The sequence below is a fragment of the Mustela nigripes genome, chromosome 9 (assembly GCF_022355385.1).
Source record: "Mustela nigripes isolate SB6536 chromosome 9, MUSNIG.SB6536, whole genome shotgun sequence".
In the NCBI taxonomy this organism is placed as follows: Eukaryota; Metazoa; Chordata; class Mammalia; order Carnivora; family Mustelidae; genus Mustela; species Mustela nigripes.
In genome coordinates, this window is record NC_081565.1 from 87,656,294 (window position 1) to 87,677,181 (window position 20,888).

Here is a 20,888-nt window from a genome sequence, read left to right on the forward strand (position 1 = left end):
CTCTGTGCAAAGGTACCACAAGGGGAAAGGGGTGTGAAATAAACAGTTCTAACACTGGAGAAACAGAGGTAAAAATCGCTGTCTCGATTTTCAGTCTCTCTCAAAAGACATAAAGCAGGTTTTACTCAAAGTGTAAAACAACTCTCTTTTCACTCCTGCTCAATGCTCTGGGCTTGGGGGGCTGTGCTGGGCAGCGTGGTCAGCCGCTGGCTGGCACCAGGCCACGTGGAGGCTGGCCGGCTCACACCTCTGGACACTGCAGCTGTCAGCAGAGACCTCACTGGTGGCGGCTGTCTCGTGTGGCCTGGGTCTCCTTGCATCCTGGTGGCCAGTGTCCATGATGAGTCCTGAGTGCAAGCCTTGCCTTTCAGGGGCCTGGGAAGTCATGCCAGTGCACGGCCGCTGCATCCCACCCAACGAGGAGGGCAGTGGGGCTCCCCTTCTGTGGGGGAGGAGGACCAGGCAGGGGTGGACGCCTTTAAAGCCATCCTGTTCCCCTAAAACCCACAGCTGTCACAGCAGGTGTCAGAACACCCTTTCTTTTTAAGGCTGAACCCACCGTGTATCTATGCCACATCTGTATGTCCTTCCATCTGGCGGTGGACACTGGATGGCTTCTACCTCTCGGCTGCTGTGAACATGGGTGTGCAGACATATGGGAGACCCTGCTCTCAATTGTTTGGTGTATACAGAGGCTATTTTCAGATGGAGCAATCAGAAATCCCCACGCCCTCCTCAGCGATCATGTGGAGCTCTCCCTTGCTTCGGCCGGCCATCCACTCGGATGTCTGGCATGTTCCTTTTATGCTGCCACATAACCAGTGACCCCGAAATGTAGTGGCTCAGAAATAATTAGCACCTGTTACTGCTCTGTGTGAGGTGGGGGCAGGGTGGCTCTGGCTCAGGGTCTCGTGAGGCTGGGGCATTCTCTCAAGGCTTGCTGGGGCCAGGGACGCGCTTCTAGGACAGGTGCCAGCTCCTGGCTGTGGGTCTCAGCTCCTGCCGGCACAGGGTTCACTGCAGCGCGGCCTGAGTGTCCTCAGCACACGGGGACCGCTCCTCTTCTGGAGCAGGCGGCCCAGGAGGGAAGGGAGCCACAGTGCTCCTTCCCACCCGGCCTCAGAGGGCACCTAGCTGACTCTGTCACCCGTCACCCTCGCACAGGCCAGCCTATTTGCCATGGAATGAGATGGCAGAAGGGTGCGACCCGGGTTGGGAGGATGGTGGGGCCCCCTTGGCCATGGGCAGCCTCTCCAGGAGGTCTCTAGCCTCTTACACGCTTCATTTGGTTAATATCAGTGGAACCTCTGTTGGGGCAGGGCCCCCCTCTACCTTCCCTGTAATCTAGATCTGGGTGGGCCAGGCAGCCGGCGTTCAGGAGATGTGTGTTACAGGAATGAGAGAGTGAAGGAATGAACGGTGGGCCTTGGTGGTGTGAGAACGTGGGAGAACGTCCTTGCTCCTCAGCATTCAGGCCCCTCGTCACCCAGTCCCTTTGTATGGTCGGCTCCAGCCACACGGGCCACCCTTCATGGCACCCCACGCCCCTCCTGCCTCCAACCCGTCTTTGTTCAGCTCATGGAGTCAGGCTTTAAGTGCATTTCTGGAGCACCTGCTGGATGCCCGGCACCATGGCCAGGTGGGGCCCCATCCTTAAGAGCTGATGTTCTAGTGGGGAAATAGTAGGAAGTGCAGGGGAGCAGGACCAGAAGCCCGGGGAGGTGCCCTGTGGGGGGGTGGGCGGCCCTCTCCACTGGCAGGCCCACACAGGGCTTAGGATCTTGGATTGTGCTGCTTGGACCCATGAAATGTGAAGTTCTGGGCCTGGTCAGAATTGAGCGGCCCGCAAGTTGGATTCCTCCTTTACTGATGACAGGCGTGTTGACCCCCTTCTTTCGGACTCCTAGGACCTCTGTTAATTATGGATGTGAGCTGCCAGCACCCCCCACTTCTTTTTGCCTTGTGACTTTGCTGAGCTGTTGAGTAGCAGCTGAGAAGAAACCTCAATAAGAAGGGGGTAGCAGGTGCAGACACCACCTGGGGTGGGCGTCCCCCACCCAGTTTAAAACTATTTACTTTCTGATCACATAAATCCTGCCACAGTGACTGAATTCAAAAGAAGCAAATGTCTGAGGCAGACGCGGAGTGGGGGTGGGAGGGGGTCAGAGCCAGAGCCTGCCTGAGGTCCAGGGACAGGTAGGGGACAATTTCAGTTTGCTCTCCGAAGCCTATGCAAGGGCGATCCTGTGTGCCATGTGAGACCCTCGCTGCTCAGGAGTGAGTGAGGGTCCCCAGGACCACCGTCCTGCTGGCCCAAGGGCTCACTTTGCACCCTGATGGGTGCTGGAGTGGGCAAGCGGGGAAGACATTGTGCCTCCCCCAACCCCCCTCCCTGCCAGCCCTTTGATCTAGGGAGCCACGACCACCTGCTGCTCCAGCGGTGGGGACAGGGCTGGTCCTGTCCTGGGCTCCCAGCTGCTCCATGCACTCCTACTCAGCTCGCCTGAAGGGCATATCCAGAGGGCTCAGAGGTGCGGGTCTGTGCACACTGGGTGCAGGTCACTGGGTGCAGGTCCCTGGGTGCAGGTCCCTTGGAGCCATTCTTGCACCGGGAGACCTGGCCTGGCAAGGGCTGCCGATGCTTTGGGCTTCAGTTTCTCCGATCAACCTGTAGCAGGAAGTGACGTGAAGGTGGAATGCTGGCGCTCACTAAAGGTGGGGAGTGCTTGGGAAACCCCCGCAGTCCCATCCAGCCCCTGCTGGTATGGCGCTGACATTACTTCTAGAGGGAGAAACAACCGAGAGGTAAATGTAGGATCCATGGCAGTGTGCAGAAAGCGGAATAATGGGGGGTCAGACGGTGTCCCACTGGGAGGCCCCTGTGGGAGGAGCACCTGGGGCCCAGAGCTGGCTGGGAAACAGGCCTGCAAGAGGCCAGGAGGGACCCCAAGGGGCACCCGTGACTCTCCTGCCCCTGGGGACCCTGCCCTTGCCGTCCCTCAGCCTGGGACTCGGAGGGAAGCCCGAGGAATTCGCTAGTGTTTGGGGATAGGGCAACTCCTGAGCAGTGAATGGCAAAACCAGGCCCACAAGTTTTGGGATTTCCAATCCATTCCCTGGACACCCCCAGCACACCCACCCGTGATGGGCAGTCCTGGCTGTTTTACAGGGGGCAGCTGAGGCACAGGCGCGGTGGTGGTGGGGGTGGTGGTGCATGGGCCTCGGGGAGTGGAGCACCCTTGTGCTGAAGTGAACTCTGGGTCAGGCCCCGTGTGGCAGATTAGCGCTTCCGATGTAGAAAGGCCAGCACAGTCAAAGAAGGAACCAAGGAAGACCCAAACCCTGTCGCAGTGGCCATGTGAAGGCCCCCGGGTTCCTCCCCAGGCAGCTCTCCATCTCGCAGTTGGGAGCAGAGCTCATTCACCTTGGGGCTGTGGCTTCCTGAGCGGGAAAGAAAGAGCTGCGTGAGGTCGCCCATTTTACAGCTAGGGAAACTGAGGCTTAGGGCAAACAGCTCCTAGTCATGGTCACTGCCAGGCTGGTGTCCTCTTCTGCCGGCAGGGTCCTCGAGAGAGGCTTGCTTCACTCAGGTGACACGGTTATTTCTGGCTTCTCCCCTAAACCTCCTCCAGCCTGACCTGCCTGACCTTAAGTAAGTCACTTACTCTCGCAGAGCCTCAGTTTCCTCATTCCGGTAGTGGGGTCTGGTGGAGCGCGTCGGGGCTGCAAGCTGCGTCCGCGGCGCTGAGCCACCCGCGCTGGGGAGGAACAGGTGTGGGGCGGGGCCAGCACGGGCGGATCCATCGCGGGGCGGGGCCATCGTAGGCGGGGCCATCGTGGGCGGGGCCAGGAGGCGGGCGTCGGCTGCTGTGGAGGGTGTGCCAGGTCTGGCGGCCGGGCTCGAATGAGGGGTGGGGTTCAGGGCTACCCTGGAAAGGAACGACGCGCGGCACTCAGTTAGGGGCGGAGCTAAGGACTTCTGGGAATCCAGAACCTTACGCAGGTGTAAGCAAGGCTCAAGACTCCAGAAGGCCCTCGTAGCGGGCGGGGCGTGGTGGGGGCAGTGGGGGGCGTGGCTCAGGGCTACCGCAGTGACAGCAAACGTCCGCGAGGGTGGGGCTCAGTGGGGGCGGGGCGTAGAGCCCTGGCATTGGCGGAGAGGCTCCAGGAGCGCCCGGGATGGGCGGGTCGCAGTGAGGGGCGGGGCCGAAAACTCGGGACTGCGTCGGAGGCGGGACGTAGGGGGCGGAGCTTAAGGCCCTCGAGGGGACGCCGCAGACGCTAGGGGCGGAGTATAACGGGAAGGGGCGGGCTCAGTGGGGGCGGGTTTGGGCTGCGACCGGGACGCTGCGGACGCCGGAGAGAGGCCTGCGGGGAGGGGGGCGGGGCCCTCCGGGAAGGGGCGGGGCGAACCGAGACGGGCGGCGGTGAACCGACAGCCCGACCGGCGGACGGCGACGGGGGGACGGGCCGGGGCCGGCCGGGCGCGCGCCGTGCCGCCGCCATGACAGGTGAGCGCGGGCCGGGCGGGGGTCCTCCCTGCCGTTCCGGGTCGGGCGCGCAGCTGCGGTGGCCCCCAGGGTCCGGTTCCCCGACGTTGTCCCGGCCGCAGCTGCTCGCGGGCGCGGCCGAGTGACCTTGGTTCGTGACCGCCTGCGGGTCGGCTGGCGAACGCCAGGCCGGGGGCCGTGGTCGGGGCTGGGAGGCCCGCGGGGGCGGGGCTGGAGCGCGCCCGTGGGCGGGGGAGGCGCTGGGGGTCGCGGCGGGCTGGCGCCGGGATCCTCCCGCACTGCTGTGAGGAGCTGCAGCCCCTCCAGCCTCAGCCACCTGACATCCAGAGGGGGCGTCCCGGTGGGACTCTGCGGTATCCCGGGACAGGCGCTGGGGGACAGACTCCGCCGGGTGCCCCTGCCCCCTCCAGCTGCTTTCCCCAGGATGGGGCTCCCTGCCAAGCCCCCGGAGCCTGTTTGGACTGGAGAACCCACTACGTTCTGGTCCCAGCTGAGCAGGGCCACCTTGCTTTGTGAAACTTTCTTGGTGGGAGACACCCGGTGATGTGTGGGGGGACCCCATGACAGCCTGATCCGGGAACGCTGTTGCTCCCACGTACCTCCTTCCCAAGGGCGGCACTCTTCCACCTCAGGGGGTGGTCCAGAAGTCCCCGTTGTCTCCCTGTGCTCACTGGAGTCCCACAAGTAGGATTTCAGGGGCTGGAACCTGTTGTCTTCTAGGACCACAGTGTCCCAGCCTAGGTCAGAAGTGACCCTAGCTGCCTCCCATGCCCCTGTCATCTTCCTGGAACCTTTTTATTTGTGGCTGCTGCTTCCCAGCGCCTACACTCAGGTGGCTCCCATACAGAATTGCTGCAGGATATCCTGTCTGTGTGGAGGAGGAAATGAAGGCTCGGGTTGGACAGGTGCCGAGCCCCAGGCTGCCCGTGGGTGGTCAGTGGCAGAGGCAGAACTAGGCCTGGGTCCTGCCCAAGCCCTATCAAGGTCCTGTGGGAGCCTCCCCACCTGCCCCTTTCTCATAGCCAAGTCTGAGTGCTGAGCCTCTAGACATCCTTCCCATCACAGCCCTGCACTTTGGGGGTGGGGAACTGAGGCCCAGAGAATACAGGCCCTGGAGAGTCAAAAGGGCAGCCTTTGCAAGGCTGCAGGCATGAAGTCCCTGGCTCGCTGTCCCTGTGCACTGACGGGGCGTCTGCCTTGTGCTGCTTCTGGGGCCACCATGACAGGCTGCAGGATGAGCATTTCGACCCGATGTGTCGGGCCAGGGCCAGTGCCAGCCAGGTGTCACTACAGCTGTTCCTACTACTGTGGAACCCAGCCCTGCATTGTGGTGTGCTTTGGAGTGAGCCGTCTCAGCTTCACACCTGAGGCCAGGTCTGGCCCTGAAACAGGAGGGTCTTCTGGGAAGGACAGGAGCCAGGGTACTCAACAAGGTCTCCTCAGGGGAGGACAGTGAGCTGAGCACCACTTAGCCAGGGAGGAACCCCAGAACATATGTCCTCATCCTTGGGCAGGTGTCCCGGACAGTATGGTGCCATTGGGGGCTGCTCTGCAGGATGGCTCAGAGGCCTGGGGTGAGGACAGGTGGGGCAGCTCCCACAGGGCCTTGAGTGCCAGGTGGGGGTAAGGAGTTGGGGGTGTCTGTGGTCTTGGCCCCAGCTGGCCACGAAGGTGGGGGAGGAGGGACTTGGCAAAAGAACCACAGTCCTGCTGGGTTTTGGCCCAGAACATTCACCTGTGTCTTATGAAAACTGTCAAGATTATCAATCAGGACCTGGGACCAAAGTCATTTTCTTACTGTGCTTTTTCATTCCTGGGTGTGGGCCTCTGGGTGTGGTTTATGTGCACAGCTTCCAGCCACCAGAGGAAGCGTGAGCCCCAGGCTTGCCACCATGCCAGGTGACTCATGCTGGTGGCTGCAGCAGGGGGAGCCAATGCAGCATGCAGGCCACAGTCCACAAGTAGCCCTGGACCTTGGGCCTTGGGGCTACATCCATTCATTGCAAAATTCTTTAGTGAGTGCCTACTGTGTTCCTGCCCTGTGCATACACTGCAGAGGCAGCACAGGGCAGAACAGTTTGGGGCCAGGCCAGGAACAGACTTGATGCAGCTTAATTGTACAGTTAATGAGTGTGATAATTAGATAAGTGGGAAGTCCGGATGTCAAGCGGTTGCCACAAAACCATGCGTGGGTCCAACCACCGTCCTCACTCCCTAGCTGGCTGTGGTCTTAGGCAGGTACCATATCTCTTTGCTATGCTTCAGTTTCCCCATCTGGAAATGGAGGTTGGTGGTCTTGCTAAAGTTGCAGAGCTGATGGAACGATGAAGGTATATGCCTGGAGTTTAGACTGCCTGGTCATGGGGCACACACCATGAACTGTGGCCACTGTCCTTAACACTTGAACAAGGGGGGCTGCAAGTGGTGAAGCTGCATGACCAGGGGGTCCTTCCCATGTTCCGTGGCAGGTCTTCTGGTGGCCCTGTGGGCAGCTTCCTCACCACAGTAGGGCTGCTGTTGAGTCTGTCTTCCAGGTAGACTTTCAGGGCCTAGAAGGAGTCAGAGGTTAGAAATACATATTTTTGAGGGGGGAAGACCAGCCTGGATGAGGTGGCGGTGGGAGAGAGAAGTGAGGAAGACACAGTCTGTTGAGTCGGCCCCATGGTGGCAATAAGGGAGAAGACCCTTCTTGTTCCCACATGATGACCCCGTTTGTTTGTTTGTTTGTTTTCTAAGTTTTTATTTATTTATTTATTTATTTGTCAGAGATCACAAGTAGGTGAGAGGCAGGCAGAGAGAGAGAGAGAGAGGAGGGAGCAGGCTCCCTGCTGAGCAGAGAGCCCAATGCAGGGCTCCATCCCAGGACCTTAGGATCATGACCTGAGCCGAAGGCAGAGGCTTTAACCCACTGAGCCACCCAGGCGCCCCAATGACCCCGTTTTTAAAAATCAACTTTATTGAGAGATTATTTACTCACAACAAGTGCACTTATTTTTAATGAATAATTTTATAAATTTTGACAAATGTATACATCCATAGAAATACCACCACAGGCCCAGTGAAGTCAAGTGTTTCTATCTCTCTAGAAAGGTCATTTATGCCCCTTCCCCGGTAACCGCACTGAACCCAGGGATTCATCTGCTTTCTTTACCTTCCATTTTTTTCTTTAAAATTTAACAATGGAGGGGTGTCTGGGTGGTTCAGTCATTAAGCGTCCACTTTTGGCTCAGGTGGTCCTGGGATCCAGCCCTGCACTGGGCTCCCTCCTCCAGGGGTGAGTCTGCTTCTCCCTGTCCCACTCCCCCTGCTTGTGTTCCCTCTCTCACTGTGTCTCTCTCTGACAAATAAATAAGTGAAATCTTTAAAAAAAAAGAATAAAATTTAAGAATGGAATTTAACAAGTAGGATTTCTCTTTAATGTGTTTTATTTTTAGAGACTTTTTAGTTTACAGAAAATTGAGCAGATTGTATAGAGTCCCATATTCTTCCCCCCAACCCAATTTCCTTTGTTAATAATATTTTGCATTAATGTGGTGCATTTGTTACATATGATGAACCAATACTAATACACTGTTACTAATGTAAACCCGCAGTTTACATTCTAGTTCACGCCTGTGTTACATGTTCTATGACTTTTAAAAACTGCATAGTGTCCTATGTACACCACTACAGTATTCCACAGAATAGTTTCACTGCCCTAAAAATCCCTGGGCTCTCTCTGCCCATTCATCCCATGTCCTTGCCTTGGCCCTGGTAACCTCTGCTCTTTGTACCATCTCAGTAGTTTTGCATTTTCTGGAATATCATATAGTTAGTATGTTGCCTTTGCAGACCAGCTTCTTTCCCTTAGCAAGATGCATTGAAGTTTTCTCCTTGCTTTTCTGTGACTCCAGAGGTCTTTTCTTTTTATCCCTGAATTTCATAATAAAACTGATTAACAGAACCACCATTCAATTATGCATTCATGTGTGTGTGTGTGTGTGTGTGTGTGTGTGTGTGTGTGTATTACTATGTATGGAAGATAAAACTGACTGGTTTACACATTTCATGGGCATCCTGTACATGGACAGTGTTGTGAAACCATCAGACCTCTGTGCTCCTAGAACTTTGTCTTCACCCCAAGGGGAAACTATCTCCATTATACAGTGACTCCCTTGTTCCCCTGCCCCCGGCTTCTGGTAATCACTGTTCTACTTTCTCCCTCTGGAATTTGCTATTCTATATATTTATTATATAAGTGGAATTGTAAGTGGAAATCATATACTATTTGTCTTTTGATGCCTTTATTTCACTTAGCATGTTTTCAGGGTTCCCCGGGTTGTAGCATCCACGTCTTTTTTTTTTTTTTTTAATATTTTTATTTATTTATTTTACAGAGAGCGATCACAAGTAGGCATAGAGGCAGGCAAAGAGAGAGAGGGGAGGAAGCAGGCTCCCTGCTGAGCAGAGAGCCCGATGCGGGACTCAATCCCAGGACCCTGAGATCATGACCTGAGCCGAAGGCAGCGGCTTAACCCACTGAGCCACCCAGGCACCCTAGCATCCACGTCTTAAAGGTGTTTTCCCTTTTCTGCCTGTGTCATATTCCACTGTGTGCATTTACATTTCATTTATCCATTCCTGTGTGTGTGGACTCTTGGGTTGTTTCTGCTTTTTGGCTGCTGTGAATAGTGCTGCTATGAACACGGGCGTGCGGGTGTGTGAGTCCCCGCTTTCCGTTACTCGGATGGAGCTTATCTCCAGCAGTGGGATTGCTGGGTCGTGGGGTAAGTCTGTGTTTGACTTTCCTGTTCCACAGAGTGTCTGCCCCACGTTACAGTCCCCCAGTCCTGTTCATACAGGATGTACCCTGTCCTGAGTGTGGAGTGCTTTCTCATTGTGGTTCTATCTGCATTTCCCTCAGGATGATGACTGTTAGCATCTTGGCTTGTGCTCAGTAGTCCTCTTATGTCTTCTTTGGAGAACTGCCTGGTCAGGACCTGTGCCCATTTTTGAATTGTGTTATTTATGGTTTTTTGTTGTTGTTATGGAATGATAGGAGTTCTTTATATATTCTTTATATAAAGAACTTTGTATAAAGTTTCTTTATATATATATTTACTTATCAGCTTCTCTGTATAAGCTTTGCAAGTATTTTCTCCCATCCTGTGAGGTGTCTTTTCTTCACACCACCTCCCCTCACACCCTCAAAATAGGGTTTCCTTCTGTTTTATTCCATTGGTCTGTATATCTGTCCTTATGCTGGTATCACACTGTGTTGACCATTGTAGCATTGTAGTAAGTTTTGAAACCATTGTGAGTCTTCCAACTTTCTTCTTCTTTTTCAGGATGGTTTTTGCTATATAGGTCCCTTTTAGGATGAAAAACAAGAAACATCAATGGAATTTGGATAAGAATTACACTGACTCTATAGACTACTTTGGGAGCATTGTCATCTTCACAACGTTAAATCTTCCAATCCATGAACAGAGGGTATATTTTCATTTATTTGTATCTTTTAAAATTTCTTTCAGCAATGTTTTGAGTTTTCGGTGTACAGGTCTTTCACTTCCTTGGTTAAAATTTTTCCTAAGTATCTTATTCTTTCTGATGCCATTATAAATAGAATTGTTTTCTTATTTCCCTTTGTGGGTTGTTCGTTGTCAGTGTATAGAGATGCAACTGATTTTTGGGTATTGATTTTGTATCTTGCATCTTTGCTGAATTTGATGATTAATTTTGATCTTTAGGGATTTCTATATATAAAATCATGTCATCTGCAAAAACGAAATCGTATTGCTGCCTCCTTTTCATTTGAGTAACTTATATCCTTTTTTGGTCTGATTGCTCTGACTGGAACTCCCAGTGCTACACTGATAGGAGCAGCAAGGGTGGGCATCTTGCTTGGGTTCTGGTCATAGGGGAAAAGCTTTCGGTCTGCCACCCACTGAGTATGATGGTCGCTGTGGGCGTGTCATACACGACCTTCATAATATTGAGGAAATTTTCTGTAGTTCTTAATTTATTGAATTTTTTTTCTTTAATCATGAAAGAGTATTGAATCTTGTCAAATGGCTTGAGATGATGGTGTGTGTGTATGTGTTTTACTTCATTCTGTTAATGTAATGTATTACACTGATGGATGATCCTATGTTGAACCATCCTGGTATTCTTTTTCTTTTCTTTTTTTTTTTTTTTTTTTTGAAGATTTTATTTATTTATTTGACAGACAGAAATCACAAGTAGGCAGAGAGGCAGGCAGAGAGAGAGAGAGGGAGGCAGGCTCCCTGCTGAGCAGAGAGCCCGGTGCGGGGCTTGATTCCAGGACCCTGGGATTGTGACCTGAGCCTAAGGCAGAGGCTTTAACCCACTGAGCCACCCAGGCGCCCTGAACCATCCTGGTATTCTGCGGCATCACCTTTTTAATGTGCTGTTGAATTCAGTTTGCTAGTATTTTGTTGAGGATTTTGGGATCAGTATTTCTAAGAGATACTGGTCTGTAGTTGTCTTGTCTCCTTGTCTCATTCTGGTATCAGGGTAGTGCTGGCCTCATGGAATGAGTTAGGAAGTATTCCCTCCTCTCTGTTTTTGGAAAACTGTGGAAGTATTGGCATGTAAGTGTTTCATGGCATTCACCAGTGGCGCCATCTTGTTCTGGGCTTCCGTTGGTGAGGACAGTTTTGATTTCTAATTTAACCTCCTTGCTAGTGAGCGGTCCCTTCAGAGTTTCTCTGTATTTGTGTTTTTGGGAATTTGTCTACTTCATCTCGTTTGTCCAGTTTGTTGGTGCTCAAATTTTCATAGTATCTGTTTGTAATCTGTTTTATTTCTGTGTGATTGGTAGTCTTGTCCCTACTCTTATTTCTGATGTTAGTAACTTGAGTCTTTTTTCTTTGTGTGTCTAGCTGATGGTTTTGGTCAGTGTGTTGATCTTTCCAAAGATCATTGGAAAGTTTTCCCTTTTTTTCCCTATTTTCTATTGCATTTGTCTTTTCTCTAATCTTTGTTATTTCCTCTTTTCTGCTATTTTTGGTCTAGTTTGTTCTTTTCTTTCTGCTTCCTTAAGGTGTAACATTAAGGAAGGTTGTTGATTGGAGATCTCTCTTTTCTTGTAAAATCTGTATTTATACCCTAAATGCCCTCCTCCCGTCTGCTTTCCTGGCACCCCTTAAGTTTTGGTGTGTTGTATTTTTATTTTCACTTGTCTCAAAGTATTTTCTTTTTCTTTTCTTTTTTTTTTTTTTTTAAAGATTTTATTTATTTATTTGACATACAGATCACAAGTAGGCAGAGAGGCAGGCAGGTGTGGGGGGTGGCGGGGAACAGGCTGCCCACTGAGCAGAGAGCCTGATGCAGGGCTCGATCCCAGGTCCCTGGGATCATGACCTGAGCCAAAGGCAGAGGCTTTCCACTGAGCCACCCAGGTGCCCCTCATGGTATTCTCTCATTTCCTTTGTGGTTTTTTCTTTCTCTCCATCGTTGTTTCACTTTCACTTGCAAATTTTCCAGTTTTCCTTCTGTTACTGATTTCTGGCCTTATAACATGTGATCAGAAGAGATCCTTTGGGGGCACCGGGGTGGCTCAGTGGGTTAAAGCCTCTGCCTTCGGCTCCGGTCATGATCCCAAGGTCCTGGGATCGAGCCCCACATCGGGCTCTCTGCTCAGCAGGGAGCCTGCTTCCTCCTCTCTCTCTCTCTGCCTGCCTCTCTGCCTACTTGTGATTTCTGTATGTCAAATAAATAAATAAAATCTTTAAAAAAAAAAAAAAAAAGAAGAGATCCTTTGTATGATTTCAGTCTTTTAAAATGTATTATGACTTGTTTTGTAGCCAAATTTATTTTGCAGTCTGTCCCAGGGAATGTTCTGTGTGCACTTGAGAAGAATGTGTACAGGCCCACCTCAGAGCTATCGTGGGTTTGCTTCCAGACAATAAATAACTGTTCCACCACAGTAAAGCAGATACTGCAATCAAGTGAGTCCAGTGAATTTCCTGGTTCCCCAGTGCGTGTAAAAGTTACATTTACACTATATCGCTGTCTGTGAAGTTTGTAGTAGCGGATGTCTAACAAACAATGTATGTACCCTAATTAAAAATATTTTATTGCGAAAAATCCTACTAGTCATCTGATTTTTCAACAAGTCATAATCACTAATCACAGATCGCCATAACAATTAAAATAATAATGAAAAGTTTCAAAGAATGAAAAGTTTAAGTTGTGAGAATTAACAAAATGTGACACAGACATGAAGCAAAAGGTCACTGGTGGAAAAGGGTGCCGATAGACCTGCTCCACACAAGGTTGCTGCAGACCTTGGGTTTGTAGAAATGCGGCGCCTGCAAAGCACAGTGACATGCGATGTGCCTGTGCTGGTAGGTAGACTGTCCGTGTGTCCGTGTGTCTGTGTGTGTGAGCTGTGGTTGATTTATACTGCAGCTCAGCCCTGCGGTTCCCTTGTTCTGTTATTGAAATTGGGGTACCAACGTCTCTAACTATTCTTGTTACTCATTATTCCTAAACCTTTACTATTATCTGGGGGGCTCTGATATTTGGCAAATGTATGTGTTAGATGTTCCTGGCGAATCGACCCTTTTATTAACCGAGGGTGTACTTCTGTGTCTCTTGTGCCCGTCTGTGATGCAAAGCCCATCTTGCTTCCTGTCCGGGGAGCCCGTCTGCTCTTTCAGGCATCATTTGCTGCGACACCTGTTCTCCTGTGCTCGTTCTCTGCCTGGTTGTGTCTTTGGATCTGAGTCTTTTGGAGCCAGCGTATGGTTGAATCATATTTTTTTCATCCTGAGAGGGAAAAGAACTCTGTTTCCCCTCTACTCCTACCCCAGAACTCATACTCCTGAGGACCCCTGACACTGCTTGCTGGTCACTGGATGTGTGGTCCCCCTCTATCGAGCAGCCCTCCAACACCAGCTGTGTGTCTCCCAGTTCGACTCATGTCCGACCCCGTCTCCCTGGGGATGGCTTCCGGTTCCATCTGCTGGAGGCTCGGTCCTGTACAGCACCCCCACTGCAGACACTGGTCCCGAGGCCAGCTGCCACCATACCTTTGATGGACTGGCTGTACCTCGAGGGTCCCATGACCCTGTTTTTGGTTCAGTCATTTGCTGCAGCTCACAGAGCCTGGGGAAACACTGTAGGCACTACGGGCAGTCAATTACACAGGATATTTGAAAGGATAAAAGTGACCCTCCACACAGGAGATACTTGGGGCAAAGTATGTGGGAGGGACACACAGCTTCCTCGTCCACCTTCCCAGCTCCTCCAATGTGTTCAGCAACCTGGGAGCTCTCCAGACTCCAACGTTTTGGGTTTTTATGCAGAGTTTTTTTGTTTGTTTGTTTGTTTTTGTTTTTATGTAGGCACGATTAATTAAATCACTGACTTCACTGGCCTCCAGCCATGCCCCCCTCCCTAGAGCTCTGGGTTCTGTGGGACCGGAAGCTCCAGGCCTCCAACCCTGTGCTCAGCTTCACTGGCAACCAGCTCGCATCCTGTGGTTCTTTAGGGGCTTTCGAAAAATCACCCCATTCACACAAAGTCATTTGAGGCTGCAGGGGGCCTCTTTCAAACAACAAAAGGCACCCTTTCCCTTCCTGGCTCATCACTTAGGAAATTCCAAGGGTCTTAGGAGCTCTGTGCCAGGAATTGGGATGAACACCTAATATATATTTCTTTTTCTTTTTTTTTTTAATAAGATTTTATTTATTTATTTCACAGACAAAGATCACAAGCAGGCAGAGAGGGGAGGAAGCAGGCTCCCTGCTGAGCAGAGAGCCCGATGCAGTGGGATGCGGGGCTCCATCCCAGGATCCTGGGATCATGACCTGAGCTGAAGGCAGAGGCTTTAACCCACTGAGCCACCCAGGTGCCCCTATATATTTCTGACCCTAAATCACAGCATCACAAATCCATTTTGCCAATCTGTGTCTTTAATCTGTTTAAAGTAATTACAGTAATTAGTGGTAATGAATAACTCATTTCTGCCTTTTTGCTCTTTGTTTTCTGGTGTCTTAGAGGTTTCTTGTCCATCTACTGTCTTCTTTCTTGTTTGGTTGACCTTCTGTAGTAACACATTTTTATTTCCTCTTGTCTATATTCTGTGGGTATTTTCTTTGTGGTTGTCATAAGAATTATGTGTAACATCCTCAAGCTATAACCGTCTAACTGAATGGAGAGCGAGTTCATTCCAGTCACATATACGCACTCCCCTCCTGTGCTGTGGGGTCTGCGCCCAGCCCCTAGCCATTGGCAGGGGGGACGGGCCACCACTGCTTAGGAGGCTGGTGCACGTGGTCAGGAGGTTGCTTCTGTGGAATCGGGACTCTCCCCTAGGGATCCTGGGCCTCCCACCAACCACTGACCCACCTCTGGTCTTTAGAGGCCTGACGTTCTAAAGGGCATTCGTAATGCCAGAGAAGGTGCACAGTGCAGCTTTACGGATGGTCCTGAAAAAATCAACAAAGGGAAAAGCACCCCGGCCCACCGGTGGGCACATCCATGCCAGCACAGGCACCCCCAGCCCCCAGTACTCCTGTCCCTGAGATAGCCATGGTGAGAGCTGCTGGGCCTTCCAGGGGGACAGCGCACTTGGCCTCTCTGTCTTCTGCAGTGAGCTCTCGGGCATAGAAGAGGGGGGCAGAGTCTCCACTCTGCTTCTGAGCCCTCAGGACTGTTCCCGTGCACTAGTGCACCCCATCTCTAATGGGGGGTAGCAGGACAAGGGTGGGGATCCAGGCTGTGCGTAGCCCACACAGGTGGGATGTCAGCAGTTGTCCAGGTGCTCACAGCTGACGTGCCTCCAGGGGACCAGAGGCCACACCGTATGTGGTGTGGGGGACCAGCTGCCCCACCCCCGACCCCAGCCATGCTGACTCAGGCCCTCCGTGCCCCCTGCTGTTTCAGAGCAGACCTACTGTGACCGGCTGGTCCAGGACACACCTTTCCTGATGGGCCATGGACGCCTCAGTGAGCAGCAGGTGGACAGGATCATCCTCCAGCTGAACCGCTACTACCCCCAGATACTCAGCAACAAGGATGCGGAGAAGGTAATGCCCCCCCCCCCCCCCCGGGCCTGGGAGGAAGCAAGCTTGGGGGCAGGGCAGGGCAGCTTGGAGGTGAAAGCCTGGCTCCTTGCAGGGACCTTGGGCCCAGAACATCAGCTCTGCAAACCTCTGTCTCTTCCTGTGTCATCGGGGCCTGCTGGCGGCCCTCCAGAGTTGCCGGGAGCACCCAGGAGACAGGACAGCATGCCGCCACACATGACAGGCCTAGGAGTGGCGTGAGGGGCAGGGGGCGAGGAGCGGGGCTGCTGGCCAGGCTCCACGCCAGGGCCACGGGGCTCTGCCCCTGCCTCTTGCAAAGGTTCACAAATGGACAAACATTCGGGGATGCCGAGGGAGAGTGGGTGCATTTTGCCTGCACTGCCCTTTCTCTGACTCCCCCTCAGGACAAGGGCTTTGGGGTGCAGGGCTCCCCTCCAGCTGGGTGACTGAGTGAGCCCTGCTCTTGGAGCTGCGGCCCTCGCCGCTGGTGCCGGGCAATGGTGCTGTATGCAGGGTTGTCCACAGGGTTCGGGGCCTCTCCTGGGGACAGCTGAAATCTCCATGGGCCCTGCTACTAGCTCAGAAGCTTAAGGTATAAAAGTTTACAGTAAGTTAAAAAGCATGGGTTAACTTTATACCTTATTATTATAGTTAAAAGTCTAGTATATTGGGTACAAATTTGAATTTGAAAAGTTTCAGACATTTATAGAGAAAAAGGGAGACTCCTGCCTCCGCCCAACCACACTCTTCTGTTCCTCATAGTTTCCGTGGCTCCTGCCAAATAATGCCTGTCTTTGCCTTGCAGTTTCTGGGCCAATTCTCATTCCAGGTGGAGGGGAATACTGCCACCAGGTGGCAGCAGCAGGCCACAGCCGCCAGGTCCCAGGGATCCAGGCCAAGTGCCCCAGTTCACTGACCTTTAGAACCATGCATTTCTCCATCAAACACATCAAAAGAGCTTGTTTTTTTCTGCTTAACCCTTAGTTTTTATTTTTTATTTTTTAAATTTTAAAAAAGATTTTATTTATTTATTTGTCAGGGGAGTGGGGAGAGCAGAAGCATGGGGAGTGGCAGGCAGCAGGAGAAGCAGACTCCCCGCTGAGCAGGGAACCCCAAGTGGGACTCAGACCCAGGACGCTGAGATCATGACCTGAGCCGAAGGTAGCTGCTTAACTGACTGAGCCACCCAGGCGCCCCTTAACCCTGGGTTTTTAAAAACTTGAATCATAGTCCTGTAGACCTTGAACTACTGGAAGTTACCACTTAGGCTATCATCTCATTGTTTCCCTGTAAGGACCCTACCATTTGGGTTCATTACACCCTTTTTAGAAGTGAGGAAACAGAGTTGTAGGGGGTGAAGAGACTTGCCAAGGTCACACAGCAAGCCATCAGTTTCCAACAGTTGGAATCATGTCACCACTGTCCTTCTCGATGCTGTGTCTGGCCTCTGCGGGAGGGAGTGCAAGGCCCAGTGGCCATGCTGTGACCTCAGCATGCTGGGCTGCGACCCTGGGTAGTCTGGAGTGGTCAGTTGCTGCCTCCTCTAGGTGTTCTCAGCCCCCAGCCACCCTGGCCCTGCCCTTCAGCCTGACCTTCCCTTGCACCCTTTCCACCCCCAGTTCCGGAACCCCAAGGTGTCCCTGCGCGTGCGGCTCTGCGACCTCCTGGGTCATCTGCAGCGGAGCGGCGAGCGGGACTGCCAGGAGTTCTACCGGGCCCTGTACATCCACGCCCAGCCCCTGCACAGCCGTCTGCCCAGCCGGCTTGCCCTGCGTAAGTATGCCCAGCCTCTCACCCAGCGCCGTCTCCACAGTGGTCCCCAGAGAGAGGAGGCAGTGTTCAGATTCAGAGATCGTCATCTCTGTCTCTCTTGGGCCAGTGTTTGCGGAGAAGGTAGCATCTCATACACGTGGCCCTGCCTTTCCCTCTGGCCCAAAGCACCGGGAATCCACAGGCTTCTGTTGCAAGCACCAGCCTTGAGTAAACGGTGCAGAAGCCGAGGCTGCCCCCACAACCAGGATGCCCAGGGGGATCCCTGCAGCGTGGGGTTTCTGTAGAACGGTCTGGGGCTCAGATGGTGGATCCAGGGCCCGTGTGTTGGTTTATAGGGTCTTGCCTGCATGCTCAGGAGGCGTGAGAGTCCCAAGCGACCCTCCAAGCTGCTGGGTTGGCGATAGGGGAGGCATGGGTGGGGATGGTAGCTCAGTCCTGAGGCCTCTGTGGCCTGGTCTCTTGGAGCAGGGGCTGCTGTCCCTCAGTCCTCTGATGTGAACCTGGAGGCCAAAGGGCAGGGTGGCTCACCCACTCACCCCAGGATGCTCAGCTGGGACCCAGGGCTAGTGTCCCTGACCTGAGGGTGGGCCGCAGGACTGGGCCCTGAGCTCTGGCCCAGGACCCATGTGTCATGCCAGCCACCGGGGGTGGGGGGCCCACTGCCTGGCTGGGAGTCATGCACCTTCTAGGCTCCAGGCCATTGGCAGGTGGCCGGTCGGGAAGTTCTGGGGAGAGCACACTCCCTGCCCTCGTGTGGACATCAGACTTGGGACAGGCAGGTGTTCATCCTGCATCTGCAGGGGACAATGGCCCTCACCCCATGGCCCTCAGGGTCTCAGGAAATGGACAGAAGGAAACCCAAAATTCAGGGTTCCATGAGGCTTGCCCCCAGTCCCCTCTCTGGTGCTGACCCCCCCAAGTCCGGCCCAGAAGACTGGGTGCCCCTACAGCCTGGTCCTGCCCAGCCAGGGCCCCCCAGGGTTGGGGGGAAGGAGCCTGAGCAGGCCCTTGGTTTCCGGTGGGCGGGGCAAACCCCTTCCTCTGGCCCACCCCCCACTAACCGAGCCCTATGATTTTGTTTCCAGAGAACTCAGATTGCACAGAGCTAGACTCAGGCACCGTGGGCCGCGAGCTCAGTGACAGGGGTAACCGCCTCCGCGTCCCCCCCCCTTCCCCCCCCAGGGCTCTGTCTCTGCCTCAGGGGCTGTTCCTTTCCAAGTCAGGCTTGGTCCTGACTTCCCGTTGCACGGGCCCCAGGGTGCTTGCTGGGGCGCCCCGTCCTCCAAGCTCAGACAGCCACTTGCTCACTTGCCCCTTTTGTCCCCAGGACCCGTGGCCTTCCTGGCCTGCCTCGGCCTGGCCGCAGGGCTGGCGCTCCTCGTCTACTGCTGCCCTCCAGGTGGGTACTGCCCAGCCAGGCCCAAGTACTGAGTCCCTGGCCTCCCCGTGCCTCAGTTTCCTTGCCTGTGCAGTGGAACAGTGGCGGGGCCCATCTCACAGGGCCCAGGAGGAAGAAGGAATGTGCCCTGGTTCTCAAGCCCACCACCCCCAGAGGGCGGGGAATGACATCCCCTGACAGGTGGCAGAGTGCAGCTGGGCTCTGGGGTTAGAAAGCCCTGCGCTCTGTGGGGCCTGGAGCAGGGCGCCCACCTCTGGCCCCTCTGTGGCTCAGCCCTGACAAATGGACGGGAGGCCCGTGGCCCCACATGCCAGCGGCTGCCCCTTTCCTGCCATGCCAGGCTTATCACTGCCGTGCTTGGCAGGGACACCCCCGTCACGCGACTATAGGGCTAAGAAGGCCTGTTGGTGGCAGTTTCTGAAACCACCTTGTCTTCCAGACCCTAAGGTGCTGCCGGGGGCCCGGCGTGTCCTGGGCTTCTCCCCTGTCATCGTCGACAGGCACGTCAGCCGCTTCCTGCTGGCCTTCCTCACAGATGACCTGGGAGGGCTCTGACGACCCCCGCCTGCCCACCACCCACCAAAGAAGTCCCACCTGCCCGCCCAGGGGCCTGCCACTTCTTTTCTAAATGCTTGTTTTTCACTATTTATACTTTTTTAAAGAAAGTTGCCTTCGCCTGACGAAGGTGCTCAACAATATTAAATGTTGGAGTCTTGTCCTTTTTCTCAGGAGTATTTTCTAGATGATTCTGACCCTGAGGACGCCTGGTGTTCCACAACCAGCCCAGGGTCCAGGTCCTGCTCAGGCTGTCCACCTGGCCCCTGCGGCCCTCAGCGCCCACCCCCCCAACACCCCCCCCACCCCCCCCCCCCCCCCACCGTCTCCGCCACGTGTTCCTTGTTCTCCCTCCCCTGCCCCTCCCCACAGCTTCTGTCCAGAGCACACATCTCCCGCTTCGAGCCCCTCTGCCGTTCCTTGCTTGGTGTGTCATTTGTCCCCACACCCGTTCCGTCCCATCCTGTCTCCTTTCCCAGCCCCAGGCCCAGGTGGGAAGGCTAGGTGGGGGCACTGCCCTGGGCCTCCGGGGGCACCAGCTGCACACCCCAAGAAGCCTCGGTGCCCACACATGTTCACTTCCTTCTACCCAGTGCCCCAGCAGGTGGGGGCTGCTTCTCTGCTTTCCTGAAGAGGAAACAGAGGTTACTTGGCCAGGAGAAGGGGGACCCAGCATGTGAGGGGGTCACCACTGTCTTCATTCCCTTTCCATGATGTGTCCCCATCCAGTCACCAGAGTGGACACCCCAGTCCTGGGCCCTACCTGGCCTTGCCAGCCCCTGTGTCCTGGGAATGGAGGCTCTCCCCGCCAGGTTAGGACCCGGACTTAGTGGGTCTGGGCTGGGTCTGATGGATACAGCTCTAGGCAGAGCCTGGAAATGAGCACAAGATCTTGTCCCAGATTCCAAAAGCTCAGAGAAAAAAAGCCCACAGAACCTATTAGAACTTTTATTTTTTATTTTACTTTATTTTTTAAAGATTTTATTCATTTATTTGACAGGGAAAGATCACAAGTAGGCAGAGCAGCAGGCAGAGAGAGGGGGAAGCAGGCTCCCCGCTGAGCAGAGAGCCCAATGCGGGGCTCGATCTCAGGACTCTGAGATCATGACCTGAGCCGAAGGCAGAGGCTTAACCCACTGAGCCACCCAGGCACCCCATGAACTTTTAGAGATGAAAAACATCATTGTGCCATCTGAGGTCCTGGCCTCTGGTTCCTCATGCTGCCTCTCAGCAGCCTGGGGTTTGACTGCACCCCATCCCTCATCCTCATCTTGGGGACCTAGGCTGTCCCCTCAACCAGGGTGTCTACACCCCTGTCTCACCTACCAGCCTCAGGCTCAGGATCCCAGTGTGGAAACTTCCCTCGTGGACATGGGAGGGTATGTGTGCAAGTTCAGGGGGGCCTGGTGCCCTACACTTGGCATCCAGCAGCATAGTCCCGAGGGCCCTGTAAGCCCACCAAGTCCCCAGTGCTGGGCTGTGTGTGCACCACCCACCGGCAGGCAGGAGCTCTCGCACCGCACCCCCTCCAGGCGCCGCCACTTTCATTAGGGCCGCCAAGATGGGGCTTCCACACACGCTCCCTGCACACGCACACTCACACTCACAGCCACG

General features: G+C 53.9%; 1 protein-coding gene and 1 long non-coding RNA gene across 3 annotated transcripts; one reads left to right on the plus strand and one right to left on the minus strand.

Moving 5' to 3' along the window:
- Positions 1 to 144: 144 nt before the first annotated feature.
- On the minus strand, positions 145 to 7,211 carry LOC132024884 (uncharacterized). The gene is made up of 3 exons (XR_009406342.1): positions 5,111 to 7,211; positions 3,666 to 3,929; positions 145 to 2,782 (listed from the first exon to the last, which is right to left on the minus strand). It is a non-coding gene; the product is annotated as an uncharacterized LOC132024884 (long non-coding RNA).
- On the plus strand, positions 4,403 to 19,442 carry CARD19 (caspase recruitment domain family member 19). 2 transcript variants are annotated; one of them, XM_059412042.1, is made up of 6 exons: positions 4,403 to 4,511; positions 15,408 to 15,550; positions 17,167 to 17,320; positions 18,406 to 18,465; positions 18,648 to 18,719; positions 19,159 to 19,442. In XM_059412042.1, exons 1-6 carry the CDS (start codon positions 4,505 to 4,507, stop codon positions 19,272 to 19,274), a joined length of 552 nt encoding a protein of 183 aa, XP_059268025.1. In that variant the 5' UTR covers positions 4,403 to 4,504; the 3' UTR covers positions 19,275 to 19,442. The 2 variants fall into 2 exon arrangements, with proteins under 2 accessions (XP_059268025.1, XP_059268026.1); XM_059412043.1 differs by lacking the exon at positions 18,406 to 18,465 and having other exon boundaries at positions 4,404 to 4,511.
- The last annotated feature ends 1,446 nt before the right edge of the window (positions 19,443 to 20,888 follow it).

What these genes read in the sequence shown, in the direction of transcription:
- CARD19 (XM_059412042.1), top strand. An exon ending in CCGCGAGCTCAGTGACAGGG is followed by an intron (nt 18,466 to 18,647) that starts GTAACCGCCTCC and finishes TTTTGTCCCCAG; the next exon opens with GACCCGTGGCCTTCCTGGCC. An exon ending in CGTCTACTGCTGCCCTCCAG is followed by an intron (nt 18,720 to 19,158) that starts GTGGGTACTGCC and finishes CTTGTCTTCCAG; the next exon opens with ACCCTAAGGTGCTGCCGGGG.